The sequence below is a fragment of the Strongylocentrotus purpuratus genome, unplaced genomic scaffold, assembly GCF_000002235.5.
Source record: "Strongylocentrotus purpuratus isolate Spur 01 unplaced genomic scaffold, Spur_5.0 spur5_scaffold_19, whole genome shotgun sequence".
Classification (NCBI taxonomy): Eukaryota; Metazoa; Echinodermata; class Echinoidea; order Camarodonta; family Strongylocentrotidae; genus Strongylocentrotus; species Strongylocentrotus purpuratus.
The window spans coordinates 2,362,970-2,389,094 of record NW_022145604.1 but is presented as its reverse complement, the minus strand read 5'-3'; the positions used below and the strand labels follow the sequence as shown (position 1 = coordinate 2,389,094).

The following is a 26,125-nucleotide window of genomic DNA, read 5'->3' as shown; positions in this document are numbered from 1 at the left end:
TTAATGAATGAATGGTTGGCTGGGCTAGTATAATGATTCGTTTTAAAGATTGGCTGGATGGGCTTGTATTCTTAATTGGAACAAAGTTTTGGTTGGTTGGTTGGGCTAGTGATGTTCCTTAAATGGCTGGTTGGTTGGGCCAGTAAGCTTTTAATGAATGGATGGTTGGCTGGGCTTGTAATAATTCGTGTTATGGTTGGCTGGATGGGCTTGTATTCTTAATTGGAACAAAGTTTTGGTTGGTTGGTTGGTTGGGCTAGTGATGTTCCAATAAATGGCTGGTTGGTTGGGCCAGTAAGCTATTAATGAATGAATGATTGGCTGGGCTAGTATAATGATTCGTTTTAAAGATTGGCTGGATGGGCTTGTATTCTTAATTGGAACAAAGTTTTTGTTGGTTGGTTGGGCTAGTGATGTTCCAATAAATGGCTGGTTGGTTGGGCCAGTAAGCTATTAATGAATGAATGGTTGGATGGGCTAGTATAATAATTAGTTTAATGGTTGACCGGATGGGCTTGTATTCTTAATTGAAACAAAGTCTTGGTTGGGTGGTTTGGATTGAAGATTCATTTGAAAATTCGGTTTTGGCATTCTTTATTTTGAAAATATGCTGAAGGGTTGTGGCTCGTAGAGCCTTCTTGGACGCTGTAATTAAGTAGATATAAGTGCCCAGATAGATGTATCGAAGCTTATCATAACTCATCCTGCTATGAAATTATTATATGTATGTTTGGGGTTGAAAATTGTCAAGGTTGCTTATTGCTATTGATATTTATGTTAATTGTTGTTCATAACAGGGGAGAGCGGTTTGCCCAATGGCAAGGAGGGGCTCTCAGTAGGAGAGGTTGTTTAGGGGAATCCGTAATCTCAGGAAACTGGGACTTCGGTTGGATGTCTTCCTCCCGGTTGGTCACGTGACCCGGGTTCCCCTACTTAGTATCTCGTTTTTATTTAGCCTCTCCCCTCTTCCCTGTACAATAGTGCGGGTACAGATATCGCCCCTTTTTAATTTCATTGCATTTCTGTTATTTGATTGTGACATTAATTGTTGGACGGTTTGAAAGGGGCAAATTCTATCCCCAGTGGAATAAATGTTGAGAAAATGGCAAACAATGTATCCATGTTGTATTTCTTCTCACAAATATATATATATTTATAATTGTAATATCACTTTTCGTTCCTGTTTTCACGAAGTGACGGTAGTGAGGAAAATCGCGTACAATTTGCGTTGCGATTTTCCAGGCTCACTACCGTCACTTCGTGAAAATATGGCACTGTGGAATAGTTCTTTGTGGATGTAACTGCAGCCAATCAATAACGACAAGTTGACAATGATTTTACGGGAGTGTTTCTTTTATTCTTTGGTATGAGCGTAGCTTCATTTCTTTGATTTCTTTCTTTCAACTCCGTTCTTTTCACTCCGTTCTTTTCACTCCTTGAAAACTTCTTGCCTCCTTTTAGTCAATCAACTTGTCTGCAGCTGTGAAGATGTTGCAGATATTCATCGATTCGTCTACAACATCAGATCGTCCATGTTTGTCTTTGAAACTCTGTCTATAAAAGTCTGTCGCCGACGATAGCGCTCTAACCTTTTGGTCGACTAAGTCATATACACTAACAATGGACCCCCCTCCCCACTCCCACCGAACCAATAATTACACATTTGTTCAATGGGACCATTGCAGCGAGAGGTATAGTTAACAGAACAACAAAATTAGAACAAATATTGATGTGCAAAATACACGGGACATAAAAGAAATTGAAGAGTGCATAAAAGCCTCTGACGCAAGCACATCTGGGCGTGCTAAGTATATCACCAACGCATATGACTCTTACTGATTTGATATTAATAAAGGGTTGTTGTAATTGGATGTTTGCGAGAATAGTTATCATCAATTACAATTATACATCCAAACCATGGCAACATTCTAGTTCTAATTCAAACAATATTATTATTACAATTTAGTTTTTTGAGATCATGTTCTCATGCAATTTGGGTGGACAGGCAACAAATAAAGAATGAACTTTCTACTGACCATTATTACTACCTATTATAGTTTCGTCAACTGCAAAGATATAATACGTATAATATGTTTGTAATATGAACGTATATATATATATATATGTCTTGCTGTTATAAGCTCTAATTTCGTTAGTACAAGCAAATATAATAATGTTGTTGTTGCTGCTGCTGCTGATGATGATAATAATAATTATAATAATAATGATGATAATCATGGCACAAAAAATAATGATAATGTTAATAATGATGCGTATAGTAGAGTGAGAAAGAAAAGAAGAAGAAGAAGGAGAAGAAGAAGGAGAAAAAGAAGAAGAAAAAGGAGAAAAAAGAAGAAGAAGAAGAAGAATAAAAAGGAGAAAAAGAAGAAGAAGAAGTAGAAGAAGAATAAAAAGAAGTAGAAGTAGAAGAAGAAGAAAAAGAAGTAGAAGTAGAAGAAGAAGAAAAAGAAGTAGAAGTAGAAGAAGAAGAAGCAGAAGAAGCAGAAGAAGCGGAGGAGGAGGAGGAAGAGGAGGTGGAGGGGGGGGGGGGGGGGGGGGGGGGGGGGGGGAGGAGGCAAACATATTTGCCAGCTCCTTTTCTCATCCCGAAATTGAACAGTGATAGCATTTGGTATTTTCTTTTTGAATATGGAATATAATCCTACCACATAAATTCTTCTTTTGTCAAATAACAATCTTCAATTTCTACGTCCAGGGTGTATTCTATGAACTAGTATTCACTCAGAAAATAAAAATAAAAACAAGAGATGAAAGAGAGAGAGAGAGAGAGAGAGAGTGAGAGACTACCCAAGAATACATTCGGGAAAAGGTGGTATAAGATACAAGAAGTGAACACACTCAACAACAACAACAAATAAAATCGAGAGACGAGACCAGACAAGACGGGAGAAAAGAGAAAATATAATAAATAATAAAAGACTACAGCACATCGACAAGAGGCACAGCACACAACGGGCACAAGACAACAGGGGGAGAGAATAAAAGGTTGACAATGTAAAAATATTGATCATTTAGACACATATTAATATCACGAAGAAATTGTACAATAATAGTAATACATAATAGATCTTGGCACCAAAATAACTACAAAAATGAACTACTCTATGAGTCACAGTATTTATCGAGAAGATAAACCTTAAGTTTATACTTAAATGCAGTGTATCCGATCCGACATTAATATCATTCGCGTTCTGTCAATTTAGGCTTCGATCTAGAGCAAGGTCACGAAAGCACAGCCTAAACTGTACTACTATTGACTAAGTCGCTTACATTGCATTCTCGTTATTATGCACGTTATTGCGAACGTTTTCCACATTATACTTGGTTCGTTTGTGACATTATAGCAGTCTCGATAAGTACCTTGTATCCATATTACAGTACCAAATTAATGGTATATATCACCACTTGCATTGTGCTATATCAACTCAGTTTTATATAGTCCCGTGGAAACTCTTCATGTACATGTGTTCCGTATTTTCAAGTGGGTTACGTACTGATTGAATAGGTGAGTGAACTTGATCGCTATCACAGTATGTAGGCTACACAGTGAAGTTGTAAATCTGCATACGCGGTGTATACTTACTGCTGTTGAGTTGCTAGTATTGTTGTAATATATTTGTTGCGTGCATCGATCATGGAAGTTAATATGTGCATGTAGATCTACGTATTCTGTAACTCGCAACCATTCTGAGAGAGTCCTACTGTAAACAGTTGGACTACTACTACTACTAGTAGTATAGATATACCCCCGATATAATGCAGTCCCGCCGCCCCCCCCCCCCCCACTCAGTGTTATTTAGGGTACGCAAATGCGTGTTCCCAGCGACCCCCATATCTCTATACGAGACTTGTTCAGCACCCCCCCCCCCCCCTCTCCCCCTTTTAGCAAAAGTCCGGTGTGTAAAGTCAATACGGGTAAACCTTTTCTTTTGTTACGAGCCGGAGAGTTTGGGAACACGCATGGTATCCCTCCGTTCACGGAGTAGGGGGGGGGGGGTGCAGTATGCATGTATATCAATTTGCGTGCATGCCTATCGTAGATGCTGGAATCAGTGAAGTTAAAGGTCGGGTGAAATCCAATATCAGTTTATTCCTGTTTGATGTTCATGCAGGGCTGCAAACAACTCATATTTTGTTTTTCAAACGTCTAAATATAGGCTATTTCATAGATTTTTTGATATTTTTCGAAATCATTTTCTGAAACCTGATAAGTTCCTCCCTAAACAAATGTTCCAGATCTCATTAACAAATAAAGACATCATATCTATCAATCATAAGTGAGCTAACAAGAGACAGTGGTAGCTTTACCAGAGCTGACCATAGTGGACCATACAATACCAACATATGAATTGCCCACAGGTTGCTATGTCAGACGTACTGTATAGCATCACCAGGAAAAGAAAGGTAATGTGGAGGTATTGAATGAAAGAATGCATTTTTTGCGAGCATGTACCACTGCCTCTTGTTAGTTCTCTGATGATTGACAGATGATGTCATTTAGGGAATGAAATCTGGAGCATTTTTTAGGGTGGAGCTGGGCAGGTTCGAGATAATTATTCTAACAAAATTTAAAAATCTACGAAATGTATTTAGATGTTTGAATAACAAAATATGAGTTGTATGCAGCCTTGCACATCAACAGGAATCAACCTTTTATTTGGATTTCGCCCGACCTTTAATACAGTTAATATACTAGGAATATTTGAATGATCATCGCTAAACGATTTCGTAGAGGGCCGGGGGTGTTGTGGAACATGATATTGCTGACAATCAAGAGAGATGATTTTTTTTCCCCCTATAACACTTCTACACAGAAAGAAATATTTTCTGCCCTTGTTTATAATGCACTACCCTTGTCTCATATTTCATTTGGACGCTGGTTACATTGATAACGTTTTTATCGTATTTTTTGTCTTCCTACAACTACAGAAAGGCTATAGTAACTGTAAGTAGACACCTCATTGTAATGGAAACACAGCTACCATCCTCCATCCCCGGATTGAGGGACTTTGTGAGCGACTCCGAGAGATTCCAAGACGTCTTCGACACGGCTTTCTTACCCAATAACGACGGCGTTACCAAACTCGAACGTTGGTTCGAAACCGACTTCGAGGAGGAGGTCGTGATGAAGATGAAGGAGTCTTTCTCGACCGAAAGCGAGCTGCGTTTGCTAGGGATCGGCACAGGCAATGGTAGGAAACTGACACTTGACATGAATCCGACCGATGATGAGAAAGTCCTGAATGTTTAAAATAATTATGTACGCAAAATATCACTATTTTCTGTTTTTCTCCAAAATGCCTTCACCCGGGCCACTACTAGAAATAAATTATCGAGAGTGTATTATGGCAGATCTTCTACAAAGAAAATACTTTCCCCGAGTCAAACATTTTTGTTTTAGAGAGATTATGTGCGTGTTGGGAAAAAAAATGGGAGAGTTGTCCGCCACAACATCACAGAGATATAAACCAATTCAGCCAATTTGAAGAGCCTATAACAGGTATACCTATAACTTTCAAAAATTCATTACTTCCTCATTTTTGTCCGATTTCATTCAAACTTTCAAAGTTTGTTATCAGGGTTGAATTTCCTTTAAAGTCATACTTTTTCAGCGCCTCAGAGTGTTAGCGTACTTTTGGCTCACAGCTGGTGATATTACCATCCTTTAACCTGTAAAATATCGGGTTTGATAATAAGTAAATAACTGCGTGCAGACATAACCAGAGCACTGCATCATACAAATTTAAATGAATAATGTCTCCTCTAACTTAATCGTTATCTCCTTCAGATTAATCGTATTTTCTTCGATTAATTATAACTTCATAGTACACCGATTTACGATTGTTTTTATGTTACAGATAGATACAATGATTAGTATGATAAAAGTACAATTGATTATAATTCGTTCGTACTTCACAAGACCCGTTGATCATTTTTTTACACTAGGAATAAGAAATTGAACGTTTAAAGTGGTGTACGTGATTTATGAGAAAAGCATGAGCGTTAGAATATGATACGGAACGGAAAACAGAGACATTCAGACTGTTTCGAGTTTCTAGTGATTTGATGATCGAACATTAATTTGACAGTTTAAAGTTAGTAAGCAAATATTAATCGACTACGAGGGTAATGGTGCAAACTATCACCGAGGCGATGATAGTTTGTATCCATTGCCCGAGTAAAGGAGGTTAATATTTGTTTTATATCCCACATCGGCAATAAGGTCTATTTAAAGTGAATTTTACATAATAATAAGAACTGATTCTGCAGACAGTTTAGCTTCAGCTAGATTTTACAAAGCGCAACATGCATACATGTAATACAGTCGATGCGCGCTCATTTGACATTGACATTGACTTTGACATTTCGCGTAACCTACTTTGCTATGCGTATTCAATAGGCAAGGGTGGGCAAGTGTTGGGGTAGCAGCAAAAAATTAATTTACAATAAGTACTATCTCAGGTAGATAGTACTTATCTATACCTTTTTCGTGCTCTGTACAATCGCAATGCAAACAACTATACATGAGGGATATAATACTCACTACTGAGGTATCCGAGATTTATAATCCCAATGCAATCGCCGAGATAGTGTGATATATATAACTGTATTTTCTTTTTCTTCTTTCACGATGTAACAGGTAGACCGGATTTAATGATGTTGGAGAAATTTCTCCGCCATTTTACAAAGATCCACTATACAGTGGTCGAGCCAGATCAACCTGCATTCAATGACTTCAAACAATCTGTTGAGAAGAGTTCTTCCCTCTCACGGGTTGTCTTTGACTGGCGGAACACGACCATTGAAGAATACTGGAAGACGTCTGAGGTACGAAACTTATCAACTCTTGTTTCTAAAGTTGTTAATATAGGTGTATGAGGTGGGGGCTAAGAGGCTGCAGCACCACTAATCCCTGAGAAATTAGAAATTAACTTATGTTAAGCAACCGTTTGAAAGTTGTTTATCTTCGTACACTTTGATGACGGATACAATGAGGTTTCCACTCTGATAAAGTCATCATTATTTTCTCCGTCGCAACTAGAAAGTGAATATTCGGGGAAAATACGTTACCCCCTGCTAAAACCACTCGTCGATGTACGCCGATGGTTTTATTTATTTTAAAACATATATGATTTTAAAGGAAGTGATATAGAACTTATCGACCAAATCCAAGTTACAGAAAATATGTGAGGTACTTTGATATTACGAACCACTAAGTAAGTATATTAATTTGGAATACAATACTTATACCGTGGTCGAGTGGTCGAGTGCCGGAAACGTCCCCGGACTGTGAATCGCATGGTCAACTGTTCGAGTTCCGCCGCGGCACTAATGTCCTTTTCGCAAGACATTAATCTTCATTTGCCTCACTCGACCCAGGTGATGTAAATGGGAACCTGACAGGAATGAATTCATGGAAATGCTAGAGCGCAAACATGGCAGCTGTGCTCAAGCTGGGGTAATAATGTGGAGCGCCCGGAGTGTCAAGTCTGACAGACACGAGCGCTATACACGAACGCACCATTATCAGTATTATTATTATAATCAGTGTTTTATACTGCATACTGTCCGTAAAAAATATTTTGAATCACTAAATACACTGTAGTACCTTTGAACATTTCTTGACAGAATTATTGTAGGTTGGAGTGTATTGTTCAAACTACATACTATCTCTAGCATATATGAGATATTAAGAACCACTGAATAAAACCTGATTTTATTTTTTATTTTTGTTGAAAGGACTCTCCTGGGTTTGACTTCATCAGCATGGTCCATACTGCATACTATCTAAAGGATGTCGGAATTACAATGGACCGTCTGCTAGCGTCCTTGACCGATGGGGGCGTGAGTCTTCTCGTTCACAAATCTGGTAAAAGCTTCCTTTGTTTCTTTCCTTCCTTATTCCGATATTTAAGTACTACGGGTCAGCAGTGTCAGTGACCATATAATGGTTTAGCTCTGTTATGCATAGGGTTTATGCAGCTATTGTGTACTAATATGATATATAATTTTGTAGGAGATGTGATTTGCTTTAGTCGGTAGCTGTCCGGTCTAAGGCCATGTAAAAAAATATACATGTTAAGCGTCCCCGCCCGCTTCCTTTTTTGGGGCCGCCTCCTATTCTTTTTTGTTGTTGATTTTTTTTTTTTTAATTAAAAAAAACAAAAACAAAACAAAACATGAAAAACACTGCTAAAATGGATCTATTTCTGATTTTTTTTTTTTAAATAAAAAAAATATCGGCGGCCATCTTGAAAAATAGCCCGAATGTCAGGGAAATGTACCGAGCGGCCATTTTGAGCGGCCATTTTGAAAGAAGAAGAAAAAAAAAAAAAGGCCTCCTCCTTACTATTTTTCGAAAGAACAGGACGCTAAACAGGTTTTTTTTTTAAATATTTGGCCTAAAGCGATACTGATTCGATCTTGAGTCAGATCTCTCGGATATAGACGATAGAGGCTAATCCCAGCAAACAGATCTTATATTAATTCTCTTTAATTAATGACACTCCGAACATTGGCCGATCCAGGGATGGGGGCATGGGAGAGGTTACATGTGCCCCACCCCTCACCCCCCCCCCCCCACGTCAACACAATTTTGCATAGAAAAAAAACATTAATAATGTATCTCTGGAAGTGCCACCGGTAGCAATTTCAGACCTAGAATTTTAGAAAAAAGGAGCACTTCAAAATGTGATGACAATTTTTGTCACGATTTTTATTTTACTTGTGGCGCCCCCCCCCCCCCCCCCCCTCTTTGACTTTCTTGAGAGCATCGAGAACAGTAGCACTAAATTTTTAACTGTTACATTTTCGATTCTTTAGGAGAGAACAAGACCTCAGAGTTCGCCCGTCAGTTACCATGGTTGTCCAAACCTTCCCACATGTCACCGGGACGTCTTATTCGAGATGCTGCTCATCGTGCGAATCAACGTCGACTTCGCGTCATCCCATTTCCAGCCGTCATCGACGTCACGTCTGTATTCGACGTCGGGTCCGATGTTGGTCCTAAACTGATGGATTTTTTAACGCAGGGAGCCTACTTTTGCAAAACAGTTCCGGAGGACGTCTCAGAAGCGACCACGGAAATACTGAGATCGTTGATAACGAAGAGCGATGACGGAGAAAGGAGTCTGATAAGTAATGATTTTGAAATCATAGAAATATGTAAAAATGCGTCTTCGTAGGAATGACTAATTTGCATGGACACTGAGTGATCACATTCAGGAGACATCTACGTATGTTACTGTTAGTATTGTTTATCCGTTTCTGGGTGACACTAAAAATGTTATAGAATTGTGCATTGCTGTCTATTCTCCATGGAAATGCACATTACCATGAAAGACAAGATATGAGGACAAGAGATTCTTTTTCATCGCTATTTTGTTTTTGTTTTATTTCTCTGATTGTGTTTCCTAAATTTTCCTTAAAGTTCATTTCGAGAAAATTATTTTCACGGAGTTTTATTTATAGGTTTTATGTAAAATACATGGAGATTTTTAACACAATGTGTGGATAAACTGCACTGCAGCTCCCCCTCCTTCTCTCTCTCTCACTCTCTCTCTCTCTCTTCCCCTATCTCTCTCACTCTCTGACACCTGAAGCTCTATATTTCTCTCCATCATTCTGACTCGAATTGCCAATTTGTTTCCTTTTCTTTATTAAAGCTATAAAATGTTAAGGTCAGCCAGCTCCTACTTGCCTGTTATCCTTTTAATCATCCATTTTATGTGTAACTTTCCACCATTGTAAATATATCTTATATACAATGTAGATTTAACATAGAGCTTGGGATGAGAAATTAAGAAATTTTGTTCCCCCTTTTTTATTCGGTTTAAAGTATGTGCTGTAACATGTAAAAAGATCAGTTATTTGCACAATAAACATCGGACAAACTAACTTTTGATTTCATTGCGTTGAATTACTAAAATTGCATATGAACAATGCCTTCATACTTCTTTTATCGTGTAATAACGCAATCAAAACAACAACTCGTGAGCAACATGATATACGAATGATAAGAATCAACAGTATGTGTGTTGTAACTCAAAGGTCTGGTACGGTTAATTCTCTTTAATTAAAGTTTTTTCGCCAACTTCCAGGATTGTTTTCTGAAGTTCTTAACCGCCCATTTGTTCCCATATACATGTATACATTCAACAAATTACAGAATGGAAGTATTTTCATATTCTAAAAGTGGTACGTGTTCGGTATCATCCGAAAGATGCCAGAAAGCTCTTTTTCACTGAAGCAGTGTCTTGTGCAACAAATAGTGTCAATGTAACTTTACATGATGCTTTAAAGGTGGTTATTGACGTGTGTGTGTGATTTGAATTATATTAAAAGAAAGTTCAAAAGAAATCATAGGACTATTCTGTTAAAAGATATCTGGTTAAAAAGAAAGATATATGACTACACGAATACGTCACACTACTAAGATATTTAACGATTGGATTGAATCTGCTCAGAAGCCAGGATAGAAGTTAATAACGTCAACACTTTGGCATTATATATGACATTGATATCATTATTATTACTTATGTTTGTTTTTTCCACTTTCAAACCTCCGCAAATCAGTGAAACCAATTTGGAAACGAATGATATTAATAGTTATATTTAAAGTTATCGTCAAATTGGACCGGGCCTCAGTTGATTCTTTTTATTAGATTTCCTGCCTTATTTTTGTGTGGCGACTTGTTTTTCTCCTGACTGGAGATGATTGCTTTAATATCCATGTATGATGCTGGAAATGACGGCGAAGAGACACATCATCCACAAACTGGCATTCCCTAGCGCAGAGGGACCTGAACAGAAAAGCAACACAAGGGAAACGTTAGAATAATTAGTAAACCATAATAGTATTATGTTTAAACCCCAGCAATACCCCTCAAATGGACTCCAAATCGACGGATCACGGACTGACAAAATATTGGCAATCTGGAGTATTTAAATCTAAATTCTTTCTCTTTTGTTTTCTTTTGTTTGGTCTATTGTTGGTGTGATGTTTGTCTCGTCACTGTGACAGATGTATAAACTTGGAACAAAATTGACAATAATCGTAAAATTGTCTTAAATGTTACAAAGTGAAGTTTGTCATGACAGTGTGCAGGAAAACTATGAGTATTAATGAGCCCCATGGCATTATATTGTCTTTCTTTCGTTCTTTCTTTCTTTCTTTCTTTCTTTCTTTCTTTGATTCATTGATGGTTCAAGTGAAATGTACGACTGTTTTTGACTGCTTCTCGGTTTCATGCTCTTTACGATTTTTCCAAAGACGTTACATTTATAATAAGATGTATGAAGAATCAAACATGGCATTGCATATTTTCGTAATGAAATCCTTGATAGAAAAGGAGAATAATAGAGACCGAGAAAGAGAAAGATAAAGGAACGAGAGATATACATACAGATAGACAGAGAGAGAGAAACAGAAATGAGCAGAGGATGAGAGAGGATAGCATGGTCCATGATCGTGTAATAATGATCATCAAAATATATAGAAATGTCTTAAGTTGTAATAAATCATCTGAAAAATGTATACCTCCTGCTGTTGTAGACTCTTGAGTGGTCACTGTTAATAAAAGAAGAATAGAAATTATCAGGCGGATAAAACAAATACAGACCTAAATAACAATTAAAAAAAAAAATTAAACATACATGAAATACAGACTCTTATCGTTTCAATTATTTTCATGTCCTTCAGAAGAGAAAAAAAATGAATTTATACCCTAAATGTCTAATGGAGCAAAACTAGTTTCTTAATATCCTTTATCGCTTTGCCACAGACGAAAACTTTCATGTAACATGTTTTGGAAGTGAACCTAATCGGTGAATTAAAGTTTATAAAGAGCGCGCGCACACACGCACACATACATACACGCACACGCACGTACCCACGCACACGCACACACACGTAGGTGAACGCATATACAACAAGAATAACAAGAAAAACAAACGAACAAACAGACAGAAAATTAAAGTGCAAAAAGGGTAAGAGTACCTGTTGGCGATTCCCATCCGATCACATCTCCATTCTCTGTATTAGTTTTTTCAAGCCATTCCATGAGAGGCTGAAAGTATTCCAAGATGGCATCGGCTTTCATCTCTCTTTGACCGGTGAGGGCCTCCATCGCTTCTGGCCAGGGTCTGCTCGACCCCATCGATAACATTGCTCTGTTTTTACGGACAAAATGAATCTATCACTTATTTAATATAACAAGGATTATGGCCGTGATATTTTTTATAGAACATTCATAAAATATGAACGATTAGCTAGAATGCCAAGTATATTTCTAAAGTAGTAATTGAAAGGTAAATTTGTAAGAAGTTTTAAGAAATTACGTTGTTTATATCCTTTAACGATTATGTTCTTACAAAGATGGATTTGGGGACATAATTACAGGCCTAGGCCTAGGGTTGCCATGTCAAAAACACCAGATGATTGGCTTAAGTACAAGAATTATCAGAACGAATTAAGATCTCAACTTCGTCATAACTACTGGACTTATCAAAACAAGATGTTCTCTCCTGTTGACAAGAACAACAAAGCATTCTGGAAGTTCATCGAATCCAGAATGCAATAGTCATCTGGAGTTGGATCCCTCAAGTGTGGTGAAACGCTTGTATCCGACAGTAAAGGGAAAGCAACTGCACTGAACGACCAATTCCAATCAGTTTTCACACTGGAGGATAACTCGAACATTCCAGATCTTTAATAAACAACCCGCGCTTCCTTCAATGGATCGCATTCAAATCTCTGTCAACCTGCTGTTGATATATGCTTGTTTTTGTTCTTAAATAACACGTGGATATATTAATTTCACATTTTGCCATTGGGAAGGTATCTATACATGACTAATCTGGATTTTACAATTTAATTGACCCACTGACATATTACGTTAATGTCGAAGTATGTCTGCATATACCTCTATTTTCTCTTGAATGTAAATTGAGTATTTATACAAAGTGTCAAATTTCTCACAAATCGCACCTGTAGAATCAATTCCTACCCATGTGACCCATTAAAAAATGTTCTTCATTGTAATCACCATCAATAATACCATTGTTATCTAGGATATAAAAAGCGAGGTGGTCGTGCTTACGCCAATTTCTCGCCTGCTTCTGTTGACCGGTAGAAGTCACATTTATGGAGCGGTCCTGTATGACTGGCGGACTGGCACAGAGACTGGTAAAACTGGAACTGTATGATGGTCCGAATGTAGTATCTGAGATAAATTAAAGGTTTTTAGTGTTTTAATTCAATACAATTGAATTTAACCAAAGGTATTATGATATAGCACCGTATTATGATAATATTATATATATATATAAATATTTCAACTGTTTTTAATGATATATATGAGCCTAGTTTGTATATAACTTTGTTATTATGTTTTAAAATGCAGAAATAAAAATCAAACAAACAAGATTCAAAAAATGAAATACATTGTGAAATAGTAATAAAAAATGAAATACTGTGGTATATATTCTACCAAACAATCAAGAAAAGTTGTCAAGACGTTCCAAAAAGCTCGTAAGACGTTAAGATGTGTGAACCTTCTTTACATCTCTAGAACGCCTAGTGCTCCCTGTGTATGAGGGCTAAATGGGCATGTTGCGCTGCTATAATGAAAAAACTTACCCAATAAAAGGATACGATATGATGATATGGTACATGGCACCGGCCTCGAAATCGTCTTCTGTTCTGTCTACGGGAGCTTTGACACCAATCAGATCATTCCTGTCATCATCAGAAGAAGGAGGAGGAGCAGGAGCAGGATGAGAACGATGAGAACGAGCAAAATAAAGAAAAGGAAAGAGGAGTGGAAGAAGAATAATAAGAAGGTGAAGAAAAATAAGGAGGGGACGATAAATTGACCAGGCATGGTATTCTGAATATCTTTGAGTAATTTTTGTCTTAGGGTTTGTTGTATCTTCAGTAGATAATAGACCGCTGATATTGTTGTAAGTTGTACTTCTGAAAATTGTATTGATGGTCCATTTTTATCTCTGGATGGACCGCCTCTATTGTATCTTTGACACCTTCTTTTTGAAACCTTACCAATCACGATTGATTCTATATAAATAAACCAGCCAATAGTAGAACCCTGAAGCTAAAGCTAGACAAATCTCGTATTAATAATGAACAAAAAAACACACCACATATTTCATTCATATCATGCAAGGTGATACATATCTAAAAGATTAAATCGAGTTTGTCCTTAAATTTGTACACACTTGAGTTGCCACCATCTGGCAGTACCAGCATTCACATCTGTTTTCCCACTGAATACATCCCATCTCCATTGCTCCAAGGCTAAGCTGAAAGGAAGGGTTCCGATGGTCGGTAAAGCCATCTTCAGCAGGAAGTTGATGTCCGTATCCGTCACTTTACAGAATAAGAGAGAGACACACACACGATAAATACCTGTATACTTCCTTCTTGTATTTCTTTTTTGTATGTTAGCTTACTTCTCCTTGACAGAGATTATAGATTTGAATTATATTTTGCCTCTCTCAGAAGTTCAAAGGTGATGATTATTGCCTGTGAAAATGTGGCAACTTTCTTTGCTTGTCTGATATTGTGGAAATGTATCACAAAAAAAAAAATCAACCTACCGCTCTCCACCCAGGTGAAGTAAAAGAGTACCCGGTAAGAAGAAATATCCTGAATGCTTGAGTACAACATTGTAGTAGCTCGGCTTAAGCCGGTGTACCATTATGATTGCAGGGTCTTCGAAAAGAACGTATAATACAAATGAGGACATTCCCTGAGTAAGCGACATAAAGCGATGATGATGATGATGATCATTACTATTATTGTTATCATTATTATTATTATTACTATTATCATTACTATTATTATTGTTAGTATTATTATTATTGACGTAGTACGATTATCAGTAGCTGCCGGGCTCACAATCGATTGGGCAAAAAGAATTTGCATTTTCGGTTTAACTTAATAAAATTTGGAGTGGACTTTAAAAGATTATTATTATTAGTAGTAGTATTAATAATAATATTAGTAGTAGTAGTGGTAGAAGTAGTAGTAGTAGTAGTAGTAGTAGTAGAAGTAGTAGTAGTAGTAGTAGTAGTAGTAGTAGTAGTAGTAATAGTAGTATTGTTATCAGCAGCAGCAGTAGTAATAATAACAGTAGAGTTTCATGGTTATATGTGTAGTAGTAATATCATTACAATCGTGGTCATCGAGTTTAGTTATACCAACCATCTGTTGGGTCATCCTCGCCATCAAACAAGCCGACCTCCTTTAAATGTTTGGGCGTGGCTACTGACTGCGACATCACCTCCCCTATCGCCTCATGGAAAGCACCGTTAGCTCCACCCCTGAAGGACACTGGCTGGTGTTTGTAATTCATGTAATACTGGATGTGACCTAGCTCGTGGTGTAGCGTCAAGAAGTAGTCCATGTTAACCTCAGTGCACATCTTTATTCTGCAAAAGATCGGCAAGAAAAAAGGACAAAAAATACTGGTTTATATTCATGATTTAACAACACTACATAATGATCAACAACAAACATCAGTAAACATATTACTGACAATATACATGTAATTACAAAAATACAGACACGCTTGTGCATATCTTTATCCTGTAGCATATCAAATCAACAACAAAATTACAACATTACACCAATACATTCAGGACCAATATTGACTGTCCATTCCTCGCCAATTCGCCATGAAAAGTGTTTTTTCGCTATTGGCTCAGTGCCGCCGATAGGGGGCCAATACGTTTATTTTTATTCCCCCCCCCCCCCCCCCCCCCCCCCCCCTCCTTGGCAATATACGAAATTGCCTGGATTCATTCAACAACCATTTACATGGTGCACGTTAATGTGCGAAATTTTTCGCAAACTTGTCAGGAATATGGTTCGACACCTGACCCCCCCCCCCCCACAAAAAAGTCAAACAAAATCCTTTAGCTAGTGAGCGTGTAAAACTAACCTAAAGTCTACTCTGTTGTAGAAGTCCCATGCAGACGCGTGGCACACCACATCTCTGCCATCAGGCCTCTCTAACATGGAATTTTCCCAGAATTCATCATTGGCCGGAAATAGACCCATGGAGCTGTAGAATTCATCTGCCATACGAGCCATCTTGCATACGGTGTAATTCTGGAAAAGTGTAAAGAAGTCTGAAAACGGATGTTTTCTCTCAAACTAGCCTATTATAATAATTATTATAATTTCCGCTTATATAGCGCATAATAAAATGTCTGTAGGCGCTTTACAGATATACTATTACCCCGGTCATTGGATTCAGTGCTTGCCCGCAAACACTGTGTGCACAATCTCCATTCCCTGGAGAGCATTCCAGCCAGTCGTTACTGAACGCTCAAAAGCTGATTGACCAACAATGACGGTCGCATCCTACCGGATACCCATTTAACACCTGGGTGGAGAGTAGCAAGTGCAGGTTAATATCTTGGCAAAGGATATTAGTGCCGTGTCGGCATTCAAGCGCCTTAAATCACCTTCTTCCAGAGACTGTCAATTGATAATAGAATAAATTCTGGACTATTCTCTTCACTCAGGCAAATGTCAACCTTGAACAATTATCACATGGGGGCTTACTTCGTTCAGTCGGATCGGGTTGTCGGGCTGCACGAACTTTAGTAAAAACATGCCCCCTATTCACGATAGGTCGGGAAAACTGAATGCATGTACGTAATATGCCCATACAACGACAAAGTGTCGATCGCCAGTCGAACTATTGTGATTATTTATCTTGTATAATATAGTGTCGGGTCGAGACGCACATTTCCGTATAGATTTGCTGAACGTTTTTAGAAGTGTCGAGTGCACTTGAGGCAACACTTTGGCGACAAGAGGCGTGTATTTCACAAACGTACGTTACACCCGACCCTTCGATAATTAGGTCTTGACTATTTACGAAAGTTTGAGCAACCCGAAGACGCAAAGACCCAATAGAACAAAGCAAGCGTCAAGAGGGCTAGGACAATCCGTTTATCCTGTGAACGGTTATGAGATTCAAATTTCAAAACATAGAGGCGGTATCCCTGATAGTTAAGGGTTGCAAATTATTCGAGGAAGATGATAATCTAAATAGTAAGTTGAAATGTGTTCTATGCTAATAATTCCCAACACGAAATAAGCCATGAAGAAACAATGAATATTCGAAGACAACTAATGATTCCATTGAGGATTATACATCGCGGACAGTTGTCGCCATAGGACAAGAACGTTCGGATTTAGGCGTCATCTTGATTACTTTATTCCCTGCGCTAACCTGTTAAGACAATCAATCCTTACGCCAATAATCCAACTCAATGTTTGCTCTATATTTTGTTTGCATTCACATATTGTACGAAGTCACTCTCATGGCGCGTCAGAAACCACACCAGTCTCTGACGCAGTCCTACGTCAGTAAAATGGTTCTAGGACATCTACCCCTGGACATCTACCCCCGGACAACTACCCCCAGACAATCACTACTCCCTACGACAACTATCCTCTTGGACAACTACCCCCGGACAACTATCCTAGGGGGTAGTTGTCCTCGGGGTAGTTGTCCGGGGGTAGTTATCCTAAGGTTTAGTTGTCCTATGGGTAGTTGTCCGGATACGCAGTAAACTGACGCATCGTGTGCAACGCGCTTTACTCACCTGTCGGACCATTTCATCAGAGACGTCAATATTCGGTAGGTCAGGGTATGGAACCACGTGGGGATAGATGTTCGTCCAGAAACGACCCCACATGTCACCTGTAATTGGTATGGTATTAAGTAATGTCATATGAAGTAATTTCTGTATGATAAACGGACAGCCAAGATTAAATGTTGAGTCTAGACTAGTAAAAAACTAAAGAAGGATAATGATCGGTCATCCAAATTACGCGTTAGGCAAAATAAATGCCTGGTCACGTGTACGCTTTCAACCAATCATTCGATTAGGATCCACGTCATCATCTTATAATACATTATCATCATTTGATTTCGACAAATCAATTCAGGGACTATTACAATTACCCTATTGTTTGTCCCACAGATATCACGCTCGGATTACGTAATACTTCATTGTCATAATTATAATTATGTGATGTTAGCACATTTCATTGGTGACGTCATCATCAGCACCAGCAACATAGTCGTCACAATTATTGTCATCATCATCAACGCTATCATCATCGTGAGTTTCATTGTCAGCTACATCGTCTTCATCATCTTATTCATCTACACCAATACGATTGTGAATTGTCTATATGGCGTTACCATAACTCACCTAGAACATTAGCAGGCATATGGCCGGTGAGGGGGACATGTTCTGATCCGTGGACCCCGTTAAGCTTGCGTCTGACATAGGCATGGAGCTGCTTGTAGAGAGGAAGAATAGCATTGTAGAGTTCGTACGCCTGATCTTCAAGGTCATCACCGTAACCAGACCTCCAGGAGTCACCAAGATCTTCGTATCCTGTAAGAGAAACAACTGTAGTCTGGGAGACACGAACGTATCATATCACTCGATCACACTTTCATGTTTGTCACCGAAAGTTGCTCCTGATTGGTCAGTCATATCATAAAGCCTCAAATAGTTTTCTCTGCGACGTACGTGGACCTTTGCATGTACTGTGGCAATCTTGTTTCATTTATCAAATTTAAGGTAATAAGATCCGATTAAATCAGCTTTTTATTGAAATCATAGTTTTTAGGTAGTAAGCCTATTACAAAAAGCGTTCATGGTATAAGTTTGTGTTCAGTACGCATATTATCATATAGGATTAACGAGTTTTTTTGTGTGATTCAGTCTATCCGGACTCCATTCAACTATTTGAGACTTCATGATATAACTGACCAATCAGGAGCAACTTCTGCGGAACTTCTGGTGACGGAACTACTTTGTACCTCACCTCAATCCGCTATGACGTTGAGAAATTTGATGATACGTTCGGGTATCGCAAATATCTCTCTCGATTCACTATGCTCACCGTTAGCTACGGCTCCTTGATTAGCAATTTCCACGTATCTCGCGAATAGAGGTTTGTTTGGTATCCCTACTGCATCACGGAATCCCTTCCAAGCCCAGACGAGTTCATCCCAGTCCGTAGAGGTCGCCATTATATTTCCGAGACCTGAAAGAAAGTGAACACAAAATAATCAGTCTCACACTTCTATTTTCTAATTTCTAACATGATTTTAATCCAATCACAGATTTTCATGAGTACTTTATTATAATGATACCACTATATTGGCTTCATGCATTTTATGCATTAAATGCCTAGGAGTTTTTGCGACAATATAACCATGCAACCCGTAATGCCAGCAATCCAAAGCATATTTTGCCCTGTTTTTTTGTCCATTTACTTTTCGCATATAGGACCCGTTCATGTCTGCACCCATCCGTAAAGTAGCAGCAACAATTGCGGCTATTTTACAGATATTCTTCTGACTGGCTGATTCGCCCGGCGGTAGGCCTAAAAACTTTCTCACGAACTGGGGAAAAAAACACCCTGATGTCACAGCAGAATTGTAAATAACAAAGAAGCGTGCAATGACGAATACACTATAAATAATCAAAAGACAGAAGAAAATACAAAAGAAGTTTTAAGGAGGTTATAAAAACTAACGCGTGTCAGAAAATAGTACAGGAAAAGGAACTTCATCTCATAAACTAATTTCAACACCCTCCTAAAAGAATTTAATGAAAAGCAGTCGTCCATAGTTTAATCGTGAATAAATATACTTCGTTCATGCAGCCTTGACTAATTGTTCTTCATATTTGCTATTCACGTTTAGAACAAAAACAAGCTTTTTGTTAAACAAGACAGGAAGATCTCGTTGAAAACAAAAGAGTTTTAGGTTCTCTTACCATTGCCTAATCATTTTCTCTTCTTCTCCTTTTATCAACACGATCGAGATTGTAGATCAAGTAATATTTTAGGGGAAATATAAAGAATGCATGCAAAGACACGCACAAATTTTTTACATTACATATCATTTACAAAAATATAGTATGTATATACATATTTGAGATAGCGGATTGTTACCTTGTGGGTAGTAAATATATACACACTTATATTATGGTAATTACCCAGACTTCTTCGGAAGCGCATGGAATTATCATAACTGAGAACGGTTTATCATTCTTACTAGGCGCGTACGCAAGGGGGGGGGGGGGGGAGGGGGGGGGGGGAGGGGGAGTTGGGTTTTGGGGTTAAACCTCACCCCATTTTAACTTTTTTTATGTGTATGCTTTTGATTAAACCCCCCCCCTCTTTTTTTTTAAATAAAAAAAAAAAAAAAAAAAAAATCAAAAAAATAAATAAAAAATTTGGTAATGGGTGACCCCGAAAGCCGATCTTACCCCCCTCCTCCCTACGACACGAAATATCGATCGGCAAAATTTTCAAATTTTGGGACAAAATAAAATAAAATTATGTCCTCTTGGAGTCTGAGTGGAGTCGGTTTAGAGTCGATGTGGATTTTGAGTGGAGTCGGTTTGGAGTCTGAGTGGAGTCGGTTTAGAGTCGATGTGGAGTCGGTTTAGAGTCGATGTGGATTTTGAGTGGAGTCGGTTTAGAGTCAATGTGGATTCTGAGTTGAGTCGGTTTGTAGTCGATGTTGAGTCGGTTTGGAGTCTGAGTGGAGTCGGTTAAGAGTCGATGTTGATTGTGAGTGGAGTCGGTTTAGAGTCAATGTGGATTCTGAGTGGAGTCGATGTGGAGTCTGAGTGGAGTTGGCTTAGAGTCGATGTGGATTTTGAGTGGAGTCGGTTTAGAGTCAATGTGGATTCTGAGTGGAGTCGGTTTGGAGTCGGCTTAGAGTCGATGTGGATTTTGAGTGGAGTCGGTTTGGAGACGGTTTAGAGAGTCGATGTGGAGTCTAGGTGGAGTCGGCTTAGAGTCGATGTTGATTCTGAGTGTAGTCGGTTTGCAGTTGGTGATGAATAATAAATGAGGAACTTACCCGGCTCAAGATTGAGACACTCTGAAGGATCGTCAGCCCGGCACACCGGAGTGGAGCTGTATATCTTATTCATCTCACCCATGATTTCGTTGTACTGCCCAGGATTGAGAAAGAAGAGTAAAGTTTAATTAAATATGAAATTGCGTCTGATCAGAGACAGAAGGGCGTTTTAAAACTCTGTGTTAAAAGGCAACCTAAACCATGTTTTTTCTCTAGAGCGCTTAGGGACATGTTTTATTACTATGTGCTATGCGCTATACAAGAACGGTTAATTATGTAATAAGTTCATTTGTAAGAAAGACGAAAAATGAGATCAACAGAAGGGAAAAGTTTGAAATAAATCGGACCGATAATAAGCAAGTTATCAATGAGATAACTAAGTTTATGCAAATCTTAAATTGGCATTTTGGTCAGTGGATTTTGACGTAGATGCGATCAACACTCCCGATTGTCGTGCTTTTGCACAATCATTAATTTCTGTTTTTCACCTAAGCGCATTATCTCTTGGGATACTACTCAAAACATATTATTGATATACATAGCACATTATTGTTTCTTCCAGAGTAGTATGCTATCAAGGTTGGATTTCCCTAAAATAGATATGCGTTTTTAACGCCCTTATGAGCTAAAACAGAATTTGTCACGCACACTCATATCCACCTAACGGGAATAAAATGATTAATAGGCAAAACTAATTATCCATTATATATTATCCAAATCTGATTCGGTGGAAATTTCATAAAAGCTTGATGGGTTGAGTATATTCTTCTCACTGAATATTTACACCCATCATAATTATTGACAAGTACAGACTATATTGTAAGGAGGGAAGGAGACAGGGAGAAAGGGGGTGGTATAAAGATGAGGGCCAAAGAGGGACACGTTGTCGATATTGTATACCCCACTCCTAAAATTGCTAGACCCAGCAGTTAAACCTACACCTCAACTCTAACAAATATCAAATTAACAGTGGTAGAAAGAAGGGAAATGGATTGAATAAATACAATGTAGAGGGTGATATTGAGAGAGAAAGAGAGGGAGACGGGGAGGGGGAGATGATGAGAGGAAGGTTTTTTCGAATGAGAGAGAAAAAAAAAAATATATAGAGAGAGAGAGAGAGAGAGAGAGAGAGAGGGACAGAGAGAGAGAGAGAGAGAGAGAGAGAGAGAGAGAGAGAGAGAGAGAGAGAGAGAGAGAGAGAGAGAGAGAGAGAGAGATTAAATGGGGGGGGGGGGGGGGGCGCGCCTGACCGGCAGAAACTGCATGTGAACCAAATTGGCCCGAGGAGCTATATAGGAACAAACAATGGATTTCGTATTTTGTTATCCTTGACCGTACTAAAGATTGCCTCATGAAAAAAATATACCAAAACCCAATTAACCCAAACCCAATTAACCCAGCAAAAGGTACTACTGCATTTACAAGTTAGCTAACATACAACCATAACCAATTAGACAAGGGAATACAAAAGCTAGCAGACGACTCAAAAACACGGAGAAGTAAATTAACGGAAATCAATCGCGTGTGTAAATGTTATGTTTATTGCGAGGTTTATTGACCCTGTGGTAAAAAAAAATATAAAGAAAACAGAACAGAACAGAACAGAACAGAACAGAACATAACAAAACTAAATTAAATATGTAATGAAATAATTGGGTTGAGATCAGTATATAGTTGGGGCATCGCGGCCCAATAAAATTCTGACAACCAAAACTGCATTTCGAAAATCTTTGCTTGCATATAACTCTTGTCATGTGAACATTGCACTTTTTGGTGTGAGAAATTTGTCGGAGCTGTTCACCCATCTCTTTAACAGGATCCTGGACACAATCATCCCCCGGTGCAGTAAGCCCTTCACTAGGAGTTTTAACAAAATATCTCTTGGGCATTCAAACGCAGGAGGGGGTGTGGCGTATGCCGGCCACCCCCTATTTTCTGATTGAGTTCCGTGATGTGTTGAAGGATAAAAAGTGAGGAGATAGATTCCAAACACTATTATTATCTTTACTCTGAGGCTCAACCCCATTCTCAGTTGTTCTCACTCTCTCTCTCTCTCTCTCTCTCTTCCTTTACACACGGGGTCGGGTTTAATTGTATCAGTAGATTGAAAACCGAGAGAGTGAATTACTTTGAATGGAATCTAAAAGAATAAACCAATCATTGGTACCCACCTCCTGTACGGTATCGTTATCGAGCGCAGATACTCCGATGTCGGATATAGAACCAAGTAGACGTTGAACATCTTCTGGAAAGGTCTCAATGACGTCGTCGAACTCGCGAGCCCTCATCGCAGAGCTCTTACTGAAAGCTGCTGCCTTCAGACTGGCTTCGACCTGTCACAAATATAAAACAATTGTCGATTACAAGTACAGCATTTGCTCGATAAAACAATTTATGTGATACATATCATATGTGGTGGTGGTGGTGGTTATTTTACGTGACTGCTAAGAAAGCATAAATGCTTGTTAGTATAAGCAACCAGACGGCCGACGGCTTTAGTTCCTCTCTGAGAGACCTGGTAATGAGGATTAATGCCATACCAAAGGGCACTAGCACATCGACTTGGTTTCGAACCCGGGTCACCGGATTACGAGACCACTGCTCTACCGACTGAGCTATCGCGCATTCTTATATATAAATAATTATGTGATCACAGCGTTCAAATGACAATTACAAGATAAAAGTAAAAATGATTATTTACAAAATATACACCCTTAATTATAACCTATTCATCGAAACAATTTTTCATCATTATTATGATTGTATAAGGTCGAGGTTAGGTACAGCATTACTTTTCGTAGCGACCAAATATTTTGACCTATTCACAATAATTTTAAATCTGTCGCAATCCAGCCACTGGCTGCAACAAAATGATAATAAATCCTTTGATTCACTTTAGTTCCATTTATCTAAATTGCCATTTTACAACTGTTTAATCAAAAATTAATTGCCTGGCCAAAATTAGTTAATTCCTGGTTTCTCGTCCCCTCCTTCTTCCCCTTTTTTAGAAGGCATCTACTCGGTCTAATAAAAGATTCCTTTTTCAGCTAGTTCTCATATGTTATCACTCGTAAATTAATCATTGACATCGAATTATAGTCAGTATGAAAGTTCTTACCGTGTGTGTCCGGTGCTCACATCCGTTATTAACACACAAAAAAAACACTTTAAAAATACAATACATGTCACCTCTCTTGGACGGCATCGAACTCTAATATTGGACTGATAAATATTAATGGAGTAAAAATGGAATTAAAGTGAATCAAAGGATTTATAATCATTTTATCGCAGCCAGTGGCTTGATTGCGACAGATTTAAAATTATTTAAAAATGCAAAGCACTAAAAAATTACATACTCAACAATAATTGTATATGAAACAATGAATATTTACATGTGCTTTACATTTGAAAATCATGATGAATGCAAAACATAAATATGATTAAAGAAAGTCAAAGTTTAACATCTCGCATTATCATGTAGAAGAGTATTATCCTTAGTGGCTATCTAGTTATTGAATCAAAAGACGATCGAAACGATACTTTTGAAAAATCAAATCAGGGGCAATTTCAATACTCTCTTGAATGTCTCATAAAAATCAGGATCGGGTAACGTAGTACGTTTTTTTTCTTCATGTTCGCACTTATATGACAAGTTTGAAGTTAATTTGTTCCACACTTACATCAAAAACATTTTAAATTCCTTTTTTTTTGGGGGGGGGATATATATTACATACAAACGTATAAACGTAGATTACAAAAACAATCAAAGATTTCAAATCAAGTATAATGTACGGAAAATAGTTACGAAGTTTCGTAATATATAGATATGACAGACAAGGTAATACCATGTAAAATGTGGGGAGCCTAAATAAAAAGCATAGCTTGTATGTGAAAAGGCTCCCTTACTGAGTAGCACAATATAGTATGTAGTAAGTAACTTACACTGCCATTCAATTCGCCTTTAATAGGTTGGTTTTTCGAAAGTTGATTTAAAGCAACACGAATGTGTGGCTAGGATGGATTAGACCACCCAGCGAGGTCACTGACAGGTGGCTATCTCACCAACTCAGCTCTCAAATAACATAAGAAATAGAGGATCATGGGGGACCAACAGGCACCGATTAGGGAAGTTTTCTATACAGAGGGAGCAAGTAGCTACAAGTAGGACAGTCGGGCTTTAAACACAAATAGATTACGATAATGTAAAAAAAAATCATACCTCTTTCATTTGATTATAATCTGTAATGTTGGTACTGTAAGCCCAGCTAGCAAAAGAAGACGCAGAGTACACCATCTCTGCCGTCGAATTATAATCCGTCAGGAACTCCAGAGCATCATCCAGTTGGGTAGCCCGACGATCTCGACCTCCATCGACACTGATCTGTTCAGATGAAGGTATGACGACGGCGACGACGATCACGAGAAGACGCAGAATGTGGCTCCAAGAATCCATGATCGTGTCAAAATATGGTTAGATTTGTTTTGAAGTGCTATCTGGTGTTTAGATCTGTTGTCCACTTGACCAATATCGTGCCTCAGAAAGATATAGAATCAGGTGAGTATCGTTATCTCTTCAGTGCCTTAATGACAAGTTGATATTTATTTTTCAGCGCCTAGCTATAGGTAGCTGACCTATTATCATTTTGTTGAGTGCCATATAGTTACGCACCCTTTGCTTCAAATTACATCGAAATCTGTGTTCTGGTGTTTAGTGTTCCGACCCACGCCCTTCTCTCTCTCTCTCTATCTCTCTCTCTCTCTCCTCCTCCTCCTCCTCTCTCTCTCTTTCTCTCTTCCTTTCTCGCTTCTCCTCTCTTCTCTCTGTGATTACAGTCTCTGTAATTCACCCACCCCGGTCCGATGTCTGTCCATTTCTGTGTGTCTGTCTCTCCCTCTTTCCCTTTCTCTCTCCCTCTCTCTCCCCTCTCCCTTTCTTCCTCCGTCTCTCTCACTCTATCTCTATCATTCTCTCTTCCTAATCATCTAATCAAATTGTGTATTTGCAATGGAAGACGGCAAATAATAGGACAATAAAAAGGTGCACATCGGACGAGGATTTATTCCAGCTTTAACACGTCCCAACAAATCGAAAAATTTGACTTTAGGATAGTTACATTGGCAAATCGGCTGTTTCTATAGACATTTATTGTTATCTATCATTTAGT

At 38.4% G+C, this 26,125-nt stretch overlaps 2 protein-coding genes across 2 annotated transcripts; one reads left to right on the top strand and one right to left on the bottom strand.

The window, feature by feature from the left end:
* Window positions 1–3,231: 3,231 nt before the first annotated feature.
* Window positions 3,232–11,170, top strand: LOC100892228 (histamine N-methyltransferase). The gene is made up of 5 exons (XM_003727894.3): window positions 3,232–3,526; window positions 4,951–5,213; window positions 6,662–6,849; window positions 7,762–7,891; window positions 8,845–11,170. Exons 2-5 carry the CDS (start codon window positions 4,988–4,990, stop codon window positions 9,204–9,206), a joined length of 906 nt encoding a protein of 301 aa, XP_003727942.2. The 5' UTR covers window positions 3,232–3,526; window positions 4,951–4,987; the 3' UTR covers window positions 9,207–11,170.
* Window positions 10,733–25,649, bottom strand: LOC577312 (angiotensin-converting enzyme). The gene is made up of 14 exons (XM_777548.5): window positions 25,180–25,649; window positions 23,132–23,293; window positions 20,961–21,054; window positions 18,983–19,126; window positions 18,280–18,468; window positions 17,665–17,762; window positions 15,984–16,153; window positions 15,245–15,471; window positions 14,257–14,407; window positions 13,661–13,759; window positions 13,122–13,244; window positions 12,020–12,192; window positions 11,561–11,590; window positions 10,733–10,823 (listed from the first exon to the last, which is right to left on the bottom strand). The coding sequence occupies exons 1-14, from the start codon at window positions 25,411–25,413 to the stop codon at window positions 10,744–10,746; spliced, it is 1,974 nt and encodes a 657-aa protein (XP_782641.1). The 5' UTR covers window positions 25,414–25,649; the 3' UTR covers window positions 10,733–10,743.
* Between the last annotated feature and the right edge of the window lie 476 nt (window positions 25,650–26,125).

Coding starts and splice junctions, on each gene's coding strand:
- LOC577312 (XM_777548.5), bottom strand. CDS start 25,413: ATGGATTCTTGGAGCCACATTCTGCGTCTTCTCGTGATCGTCGTCGCC. Junction 18,469..18,982: donor TCAAGGAGCCGTAGCTAACG/GTGAGCATAGTG, acceptor TTTCTCTTACAG/GATACGAAGATCTTGGTGAC. Junction 13,760..14,256: donor GCCAGATGGTGGCAACTCAA/GTGTGTACAAAT, acceptor TGATGATGACAG/GAATGATCTGATTGGTGTCA.
- LOC100892228 (XM_003727894.3), top strand. CDS start 4,988: ATGGAAACACAGCTACCATCCTCCATCCCCGGATTGAGGGACTTTGTG. Junction 5,214..6,661: donor AGGGATCGGCACAGGCAATG/GTAGGAAACTGA, acceptor ACGATGTAACAG/GTAGACCGGATTTAATGATG. Junction 7,892..8,844: donor TCTTCTCGTTCACAAATCTG/GTAAAAGCTTCC, acceptor TCGATTCTTTAG/GAGAGAACAAGACCTCAGAG.